This window comes from Mya arenaria, chromosome 11 (genome assembly GCF_026914265.1).
Source record: "Mya arenaria isolate MELC-2E11 chromosome 11, ASM2691426v1".
Classification (NCBI taxonomy): Eukaryota; Metazoa; Mollusca; class Bivalvia; order Myida; family Myidae; genus Mya; species Mya arenaria.
In genome coordinates this window covers 7,805,290-7,816,903 of record NC_069132.1, presented here as the reverse complement: position 1 = coordinate 7,816,903, position 11,614 = coordinate 7,805,290, and the positions used below count along the sequence as shown (strand labels likewise).

Genomic DNA, 11,614 nt, shown 5'->3' with positions numbered 1-11,614 from the left:
AAACTATTACATGGCTGAATACTCCTTGCATTGATACACACTCTGAGCTGGGATATGGAGATTTAATAACGCGGAACTTACTATTAAGTCATGCCGGTTATGAGAAGTTCACAGAATGGAACAGACATTAAATTAGAAGTTCACAGAATGAAACAGACATTAAATTAGAAGTTCACAGAATGAAACAGACATTAAATTAGAAGTTCACAGAATGAAACAGACATTAAATTAAGACTTCTACAATAGCAGATCTTCTAAATACTTACGTACATTTGTATATGAATCAATACAATTATATTTAATTAACGAGTCTTATGTCACCGTATTGTTTCCATGTAGTTTATATTTTTTTCAGATCTGCCTTACATTATCTTGATAAATCAGCATTAAGCTTGTGAAAGGGTTATCAGTGTTACCTAAAATATTATAAGATTTGCGTTGCATTAAACCTATTTTGGTAAATACATACTAATAACCTCAAACCACTCCGTAAAACCAATAAATATAGGTTTTGAATTCAAGTACGTAGAACACGCTATGTGTGTCCATTTGCTTTCGCCGAGGAGTCCCGGTCGCCGACCCTAACCCTACCTTATAATCTTCTAAAGCCCTAGGAAAACATATGGCCTCCTGGACTGGCCAGGCAGGCCTTCCACATCTACTGCCACTGTACTTTGCTTTCGTACAACACATTAGACGAAAACAAGTATTCGAACACGATTCGTAATCGTGTTCGAATACTTGTTTTCGACGTAATATCATCTATTTAATATATTTTTGCCTTTAATGGTTATTTCAGATGTTTTTTTTGTCTGGGATTTATACTGGACTGCCCCTTTTGGAATACAACTATATAATTATGATAAATATTTTGAAAGTTTGTCTTAATATTATGGAACGTTTGTCACAAGTTTAATTTGTCACACAGTGTGTTTTCATTTATAAAAGTGTCTTTCAGTGCAGATGCCAAAAGGTGGTTGAACTATTTTCAGCACACATTTAGGTGGTTAAACTAAAATAAAATTACCATGAAGGCTCTTGCACAGCAAAGGAACTGTCCGGAAAATAAAATACCACATTTAAATAATGTTAAAGCAGAAACCATTGCAAAAATATGTGTTTTTGGAACTTAAACGTCATAAAAAGTATCAAATTATCGCTTCCCACATTTGTAAACAACAGACTGGCCGAAGGTTTTCCTTCAATAACTTTTTTATTCCGTAACCTAGATGCATGGTATAAAAAGCCGAGTGAGGCATGGTAATTGTAGAGCCGAATGCGCGTCATGATTTTTTTTTTTGAAATATATACTTTATACCACTTAAAAGGCGAAAACAGGTTCCAAAAATCCTATTTCGTCATGGTTTCGCCGCCATCTTGCATATCAAGCTCCAAAACCTCACTTAAACCCTTGCAGATTCGGAATACGTGTACCCCCCTGTGATTGGTACTGGAATGATAACACATCAGGTTGGAAAAAACACGGGATACATTTTAAAAGTGATACTTCCGGCTGGATAGTACTGAAGGCAACTCACACAAATATTTTATATGACTCTTGTTAAGCACTGGATGCGCTAAAGAAGGTATACTGTATTGTTAGCTTGAATTTTAATACATGTATTTGAAAATAGATGAAATGTAATAAAACATATTTAGTGATTTTATTTATGTTATGCTTTATTCTTATTAAATAAAGAAATAAGTAACAGCGCTGTCGATATTTGTCATATTTGCATTTTGACATTCAAATGATTTTGATCTTGATTTCGAAATGCTTAGTTGCATCATAAAACAGTTAAATCATATATCCATAAAGATATATATATATATATAAATGCGACGTTGGCAAATTTTCACCTGGGGTATTTCTTGGACGCCTTGATACAGTGTGTGTATACCACGTAATAAGTGACGTCATAATGCTACGTCGGACGGCAGTATTTTGCCTCGGATAAGAACGAAAATCAAAGGTAACTTTTTTATTTCTTTATCATTTTTAATGAAACATAGCGCAGTCTTCGCCGCTAATAGTGTCTTATCTTCGGTTTTTTTACCAGAGTTTGATTCGTGATTTTGTTTTTCCAAACACTTCCACAAACCTGTTCAGAATTTACTTTTTGACAATGCTCTGTCAGACGGCCTTTTTTATTTTCTTATTGTTTTCATTGTTTTGAATGCTTGTGTATCGTATCTTGCAAATAAACATTAACTTTGATGTTTATAAACATTATAGTGCTAGTTTTGTGTTAAAAGCATTGAATTTGGCAATAATCGAAGTGAATTTAGAAAATGCTACGTCGGACGGCTATTCAGCAAAATGTTTAAAGTACAATATGTTTTTATTTAAGTATATAATAACTGACTTTCAGAATTGATTGGCGATATGGAGTCAACGCGGCCATATGTATGCAGCACGTGCGGCTGTTCTTTAGTATAAGCGGAATATATGGTTTCGCATGAAAAGCTTCATAGAAAAGTTAGCATCTACACCTGCTGCGGGACAGTGTTTCCTACAAAGGATCAACACCGACGTCACAGGTATTCTTATTTATTGAATTATAATTAATATCTTGATGAAATAATAATAAAAGATGAATATAAACAGGTGAGAAGTATTGATTCATGTTTATTCTAGGAAATTGGTAATAATTTAGGCAACTGTCTTTGACCGTTCAGAAGTTTGCCTTAATATTTTATAATTATTTTGACCACTGAAAAAACCCCAAACATATTGTGCAAAGTACCGAGTTTACATTTATAACAACCTCGTTTATTTTCAGATGTACTGTACATAAAAACGAGAATGAGTACACGTGCTCCACGTGTGGCAAGCATTTTGCTACCAGTACAGATTTACGGGTTCACTCCAGGCGAGAGACTGGAAGTCTCAAACTGACATGTGACATCTGTGGTTTTAAAACAAGTCGCGTACATCTGGCTACACACTTGGACGAAAAAACTGGGAACCGGCTGGGATTATGTAGTCGACTATCGACTTCGTGCAAATTTGTTTTACAAACAAGTAATTAGGTGTTTTTTTCTACAAACATCTCTTTATGCATTATCTTTGAATCAAATTGTATTTGAAATTTCATTTGGTCAAATATGACAACATTTTCCACTGCAAGAGAAATGCCATTGTTGAAAGCAGAAAAATAAAGAGATTTGTTGATAGCAAAACAAGAAATTTGTTTAACACTTATTTTAGTTTACCAGTAAAAATGATTTAAATAATATATATGTAACGGTTAATCGATTATTGATTCTGAAATGTACGCAAATAAAGCAGTCAATGCATAATGTAAAGACAATTAAGGCAAAGTCTTTCCGAACACTTTGCAATATTTTCAGAACACTATTTTAGCCATTTTTAACAGTCTGTTAATATAACTAAAAACTGCCGTCTGACGTTGCATTTTCCTAAATAGCCGTCCGACGTAGCATTTTTCTAAAATCACTTCGATTCTTACCAAATGCGATGCTTACAAAACAAAACTATCACTATTATGTGCCCTTATTGGTAATGAGAATGTGTTATCACGTGGTATACACACACTGTGATATGGTAATTTAGACGATGAATTTTATTTAATTAAATGCAAATAGTTTGTGTTGAAAACAACATTTGGCAGTAATAAAGCTAATATTACTAACTTAATATATCAAATTCTGTATTAAGTAAACCTCTTTTTTTATCTGTCTTTCAAAAAATAGAAATGTCTTTACTGTCAGAAAACATTTTAACTGCACGTATTCACGTTTATTTTATTCGAAAAGAAAATCAAGAATGTGTTAAGTTGGTAACTTTTAAAGTATCAGCTGAAATAGGAGTGCGAAAGCGTTTTTAAATAAATGAATTTGGAAGTTTAGCATTCCATTTTGATAGCATATGTGTCTCAAAGCTTAACTTAAAAACACATTGTTAAAATAAATAATTGACATTATAATTGAGCCTATTAAAACGTGAAATCAAGTGATATTCTCTTTAGATTTAGGATCTTCAAGTATTTTAAAAGACGAGACGATTTTGTTTGGCCGTTCTCTGTCGGAGCAGTTTCACCCGTACTCGTTCACACATGTACCCGTTCACAGATGTACCGGTACACCCCTGAACAAACATGTACCCGTACTCACATATGCTCGTGCACATCCGTACGCGTACACACATTTAACCGTACAAACATGTACTCGTACAAACATGTACCTGTTCCCACACGTACCCGTTCACACATGTACCTGTCCAAACCCGTACCCGTACAGACATGTAGACGTATGTAATTATCTTTTACATCATACACTACCGGACATTACCTAGCTCGCAGTTATGAAATATTATACTAGCATTCTTATCACAAAAAGTGGACCGCGCTTCTCTTGGCACCAAAGAACAGATGTCGGAGAAGATTTAATGAAATCCGACCAACACTTCACAAGTGGCTGTTACTGACCAATATTGTTATGATTTTCTTGGTTACGTTCTAATCTACCAACTACCTCGTAGAAACTATCACCTACATCATGGAATATTTCAGGTTTGCCATCGATGATCTATTGACATAAGCTTTCGTAAGTTTTCAATACCAATAAAATAATAGATACTTACCCCTGTTAACGGATTTATTGCTTGATAAAAGAGTGAAGATATGAATTTTCTCATCCAACTTTTGTATTAAGAAGTCAACAAAGCATTGCAACACCTTGAACATAGTTTGGAGGGCCAATACGCTCGTATTCATTACAACAGCATATTACGACACTATGGGTGTGGCTGAGGGATTTAAGGGGTCGGGCGTGTTCGCTAAGGTGAGTTTAGGGATGCTGCTGCTGGCGGCCATGTTCGCATGGATCGCGTTCACATGCACCGGTTGGGGACGGACCGACACACCGGGCGCACTGGCGGACACGTATTTTGGACTGTGGCGCATCTGCACGGATGCTATTCCCTTCCCGAACTGCCGACCCACGGATGGCTGGGCCAGAGGTAAGGATTAATCTTTTCAATAATTGAAATATACGTTAATTGCAAGAATTTTGTGAAGATAATTATTTTTACAAAATATACAAAAGTATATACATTGTTAATGACTTACAAATGCTTTGCTTTTTGCAATAGTGTTCTGCTTTATCGGAACTGTTCGCGCGAAAATTGAATGTCGTGCTGGCTCAACATACGACCTGGGACATCAAATGACGTGCAGTGGTTCGAAATAATACCTACGACATCGAATGACGTGCTGGTTCGACATAATACCTACGACATCGAATGGCGTGTTGGTTCGACATGATACCTACGATATCGAATGGCGTGCTGGTTCGACATAAGACCTACGACATCGAATGGCGTGTTGATTCGACATAATACCTACGACATCGAATGACGTGCTGGTTCGACATAAAACCTACGACATTGAATGGTTCGACATAATACCTACGACATCGAATGATGTTCTGGTTCGACATAAAACCTACGACATCGAATGACGTGCTGGTTCGACATATACCTACGCCATCGAATGATGTTCTGGTTCGACATAAGACCTACGACATCGAATGACGTGCTGGTTCGACATAATACCTACGACATCGAATGATGTTCTGGTTCGACATAAAACCTACGACATCGAATGACGTGCTGGTTTGACATAATACCTACGACATCGAATGACATGCTGGTTCGACATAATACCTACGACATCGAATGACGTGCTGGTTCAACATAAGACCTACGACATTGAATGACGTGCTGGTTTGACATAAGACCTACGACATCGAATGACGTGCTGGTTCGACATAAGACCTACGACATCGAATGACGTGCTGGTTCGACATAAAACCTACGACATTGAATGGTTCGACATAATACCTACGACATCGAATGATGTTCTGGTTCGACATAAAACCTACGACATCGAATGACGTGCTGGTTCGACATATACCTACGCCATCGAATGATGTTCTGGTTCGACATAAGACCTACGACATCGAATGACGTGCTGGTTCGACATAATACCTACGACATCGAATGATGTTCTGGTTCGACATAAAACCTACGACATCGAATGACGTGCTGGTTTGACATAATACCTACGACATCGAATGACATGCTGGTTCGACATAATACCTACGACATCGAATGACGTGCTGGTTCAACATAAGACCTACGACATTGAATGACGTGCTGGTTTGACATAAGACCTACGACATCGAATGACGTGCTGGTTCGACATAAGACCTACGACATCGAATGACGTGCTGGTTTGACATAAGACCTACGACATCGAATGACGTGCTGGTTCGACATAATACCTACGACATCGAATGACGTGCTGGTTCGACATAATACCTACGACATCGAATGACGTGCTGGTTCGACATAATACCTACGACATTGAATGACGTGCTGGTTCGACATAATACCTACGACATCGAATGACATGCTGGTTTGACATAATACCTACGACATCGAATGACGTGCTAGTTCGACATAATACCTACGACATTGAATGACGTGCTGGTTTGACATAATACCTACGACATCGAATGACGTGCTGGTTTGACATAAGACCTACGACATTGAATGACGTGCTGGTTTGACATAAGACCTACGACATTGAATGACGTGCTGGTTCGACATAATACCTACGACATTGAATGACGTGCTGGTTCGACATAATTCCTACGACTTTGAATGACGTGCTGGTTCGACATAAGACCTACGACATTGAATGACGTGCTGGTTCGACATAATTCCTACGACATTGAATGACGTGCTGGTTTGACATAAGACCTACGACATCGAATGACATGCTGGTTTGACATAAGACCTACGACATCGAATGACGTGCTTGTTCGACATAATACCTACGACATCGAATGACGTGCTGGTTCGACATAATACCTACGACATCGAATGACGTGCTGGTTCGACATAATACCTACGACATCGAATGACATGCTGGTTTGACATAAGACCTACGACATTGAATGACGTGCTGGTTTGACATAAGACCTACGACATCGAATGACGTGCTGGTTTGACATAAGACCTACGACGTTTGACATAATACCTACGACATTGAATGACGTGCTGGTTCGACATAATACCTACGACATTGAATGACGTGCTAGTTCGACATAATACCTACGACATTGAATGACGTGCTGGTTTGACATAAGACCTACGACATTGAATGACGTGCTGGTTTGACATAAGACCTACGACATCGAATGACGTGCTGGTTTGACATAAGACCTACGACGTTTGACATAATACCTACGACATTGAATGACGTGCTGGTTCGACATAATACCTACGACATTGAATGACGTGCTAGTTCGACATAATACCTACGACATTGAATGACGTGCTGGTTTGACATAAGACCTACGACATTGAATGACGTGCTGGTTTGACATAATACCTACGACATCGAATGACGTGCTGGTTTGACATAAGACCTACGACATTGAATGACGTGCTGGTTCGACATAATACCTACGACATTGAATGACGTGCTGGTTCGACATAAGACCTACGACATTGAATGACGTGCTGGTTTGACATAAGACCTACGACATTGAATGACGTGCTGGTTTGACATAATACCTACGACATCGAATGACATGCTGGTTTGACATAAGACCTACGACATTGAATGACGTGCTGGTTTGACATAATACCTACGACATTGAATGACGTGCTGGTTCGACATAATACCTACGACATTCGTCATAAGACCTACGACATTGAATGACGTGCTGGTTCGACATAAGACCTACGACATCGAATGACATGCTGGTTTGACATAAGACCTACGACATCGAATGACGTGCTGGTTCGACATAAGACCTACGACATCGAATGACATGCTGGTTTGACTTAATACCTACGACATCGAATGACGTGCTGGTTCAACATAAGACCTACGACATCGAATGACATGCTGGTTTGACATAATACCTACGACATCGAATGACGTGCTGGTTTGACATAAGACCTACGACATCGAATGACGTGCTGGTTCGACATAAGACCTACGACATCGAATGACGTGCTGGTTCGACATAATACCTACGACATCGAATGACGTGCTGGTTCGACATAAGACCTACGACATTGAACGACGTTCTAGTTCGACATAAGACCTACGACATCGTATGACATGCTGGCTCAACATACGACCTACGTCATTAAATGTTGAATATCGAGCTGGCTAGACATTTAAAAATTCTAAATTTGAAATAGAACATATTCAAAATTTGAATATCGGTCGTGCTGGCTCGAATTTAACCAAGTAGGATTTTTACAGAAATGTAAATAAGCGCACGTTATACGATAATCGAAATTAAAAGAAATGATATATTGAATGTTGTGCGGTAATATAAAAGACATTCGGAAATTGAATATCATAATTACTTGCTCAACATTCTATTCCTCCAGAAAATACTTAAAAATGTTTAAAAATATTGCAAACGACAAAATAATTTATCCCAGGTAAGCTCAAAATGTTCCGAATGTCGAAATTCGAATGTCGTTTGTCAGTGCTGTAACTTCGAACGAGTTTAAATACGAGCGCCATAATCACACCTCTCGTTTGATCACAGACTGGTGGGCAGCCACCCAGGCCTTGGTGACAATCGGATTTCTCGGCATCAACGTGTCCCTATGCCTGCTCATCGTATACATGTTCATCCCCAGCTGCCTTAAGAACCACGAGGTTGCCATGACAACCGCAATCGTCGCCATTGTTACAGGTACGTCTTAACTTACTGAGCCGCCTCCTGGCAGTACAGTCAGCATTAAAGGTTAGCCTACTGTTGATATTATTCATATATAATACGTGTTACTTAAAATGAGTTTTACGGCATTATTTTACATGAATGTGCAGTTTATTTAAGTGATATAAATCTGATTTACAGGCGCGCTGTACCTGATCGGTGTAATTGTGTTTGGCGCCAATTTCAAAGAGGACTACATTGACTTCCTTGGTCCCCTTTCCGGTGAGCGGTACCGGCTCGGGTACGCGTTTGCACTGTCTATCGTGGCGCTCGTGCTGGAGATCGCAGGGGGCGTCATGGTGCTGCTGGATCGAAAAGTGGCTCAGCCAGGAACCGCCCCCGCTTCATAACCCGAAGAAATTGACTATTTTTCAAATTATACCATTAGATATTGAAACAAAATTCTATGTAGGAAACATTATGTGTAAAACATATATTACTGTGTACAAAAAAAATATACGCCGCCTTTTCCTAGCTCAAATGGTCAGCAATATTCGATTTAATAATATTCTATAATACCCAAATACATATTACGTACGATGCATAATTTTACAAACATCGTGCTCCTCTTCACCCCAAAACCGAACAGAAGGTCATTTGTTATGTAAGAGACTATAAGCTCTCAACGTAGTATGGGTCGGTGTGTGTTTTGGGGGCGGAGGTTTAAACCAATTTGGATATATGCATGCCTCATTCAGAATTCCTCGGCCGTTTTCAGTAGGAAATGGCCGAGGAGTTCCGAATGACGCATGATGTCCATCGGGAGGAAACAATGCGAAAATGTGCCGAGTGGTGGGGAGAAAATGTGGCAATGCTCTGTAGGGCGGCAAAAATGCGAAAACTCGGAGTGGCAGAAATCGGTGCGTAACAAAATACCTTTGCTATATTAATGAACTCGATCTTTGTCGCTGTATCACGGACCTGTAAATGATATACCATTTAATATAGGTCTAATTCGCTATTGTAAATAAGGGAAGTAACTCAAATAGAATACAGTCATTTTCGAAAATGCTATTTTCCCTTTGTCTATGATATGACAAAATTATGATAAACAGCACTTATTTGCCACTATAAAAGACCCTGAATCTCACGTTGTAAACGATCATATCACATTTATTTTTTTAAATATAACTCCCGAAGATCGTTGAAACTCTTCCATGTATTTGGGAATGGTGTAATTGTTATCAGGAAAATATATTGAAGGTATTACACAAATGAAAGGTAACAAAAAGAACAACACCCGAAAACTCATTCCCGAACCAATACTAATGTTCTTTGGCCTGGCGGCTTATTTTTTACACTATAAAAAATACAACTGTACTCCAATATCGCCTTTACTGTTTCAAGGGGCTCGCTCATGTTTTGGCACCAAACTTTATTTTCCAGGTAATGCATCTGGAAACACATAAATTACACATAATTATTTAACTCTTTGATACCAAAATTACAGAAAAAATACTCTTAAAGTATAAAAAATATTCAGAATTTAGTGGGGTGCGAACCTTCGCCGGTACAGTCAAGGAAAACAATAGAAAATTGACAACAAAATATCACACAAGGACACACACCGACATAAGGATAATTTAACCTTCAAGCCATTTGTTGAATCGCGTTACTTACGTTATTCTAAATTGCGGACTTCATAGACAATATTTGAGCACTTATCAAGTTTGTTGAAGGTACCTTAGTTTTAATACTCCTGCCAGACTTGATTTCATCAAACGTAAAAAGCCCATTTTACAAAAAAGCTTAAGCGAGTCCCTTTAACAGTGGCGGACACCGACACCATTCGTGAAAACGCGACAATACGATGGTGAAGGCACGTATTATTGTATTATTGCGTTTTCGTAATCGTACTGTCGCGTGTCGCGTTTTTATTATCGAACTGTCGCGTTTTCATCATCGTACTGTCGCGTTTTTATCATCGTACTGTCGCGTTTTTATCATCGTACTGTCGCGTTTTTATCATCGTACTGTCGTGATTTCGCGTTTTCAAGATCGTGCTATCGAGTATCGCGTTTCAGGTCAACTCATTCACAGGCGATGGCCCTAACGGCATCCCGTTTCTAGTGTTTGCGACCTCAACCACACAACATGGGGGAGAATATTTCACTTGTATATTAAATTAAATATTATTCAGCTTTAAAATCGCTGAAATAGCCAATGTTGAGATGGAATAATAACGATGATTTGTATCTCTGCCATGTGATCAAAAAGTAAAACAAAACCCATGTTACACTGAGCGTCACTTCCAAGATGATGTATTCTGACCTCTGAAATGATGTTTGAAAGTCATGTTGGGACCAAACACTGATGCAAAGAGCCATTTCGAACACGAATATGGCCACAAATGAATTAACATAATTTTATAGTTAGGAGGAATGCTCAAGACAGGCCCAACACCCGATATGGCGTTACTGTTCTCTTCTAGTTTTTTCCACTAATATCATAATGGTTTGAGGCTAGTTGTTCCTTTACGGCCTAAAACCAGTTTACGATATTTAATCAGATAAGGAAGCTGTTGTTTAGGAATGTGTTATCACGATGATCGAATCGAATGACGCAGACTGTAGCACATTGCAAACGGTTCGTTTTATTTGTTTATTCGAGTTTATCAAGACCTGTCGCGCCTATAGGTTGTATTATGGCTTGACCACTCCGTGACGACATCATGACTTAAATTGTGTTTAGATTGCCATAAGTGACATGAGATAGACGTGACTGCAATACCCAGTAGTATCCAGCTATTAGAAGACTTAACGAAACAGCGTGCGATACAAGAGTTGCGGGTGCGATACTCTAACTTTGTTGGTTCTTTAACGTGCTCGGTGTA

At 38.5% G+C, this 11,614-nt stretch overlaps 1 protein-coding gene across 1 annotated transcript; it reads left to right on the top strand.

Moving 5' to 3' along the window:
- Positions 1-4,761: 4,761 nt before the first annotated feature.
- LOC128207761 (uncharacterized) lies at positions 4,762-9,131 on the top strand. Its single transcript, XM_052910887.1, has 3 exons — positions 4,762-4,984; positions 8,608-8,757; positions 8,923-9,131. The coding sequence occupies exons 1-3, from the start codon at positions 4,762-4,764 to the stop codon at positions 9,129-9,131; spliced, it is 582 nt and encodes a 193-aa protein (XP_052766847.1).
- The last annotated feature ends 2,483 nt before the right edge of the window (positions 9,132-11,614 follow it).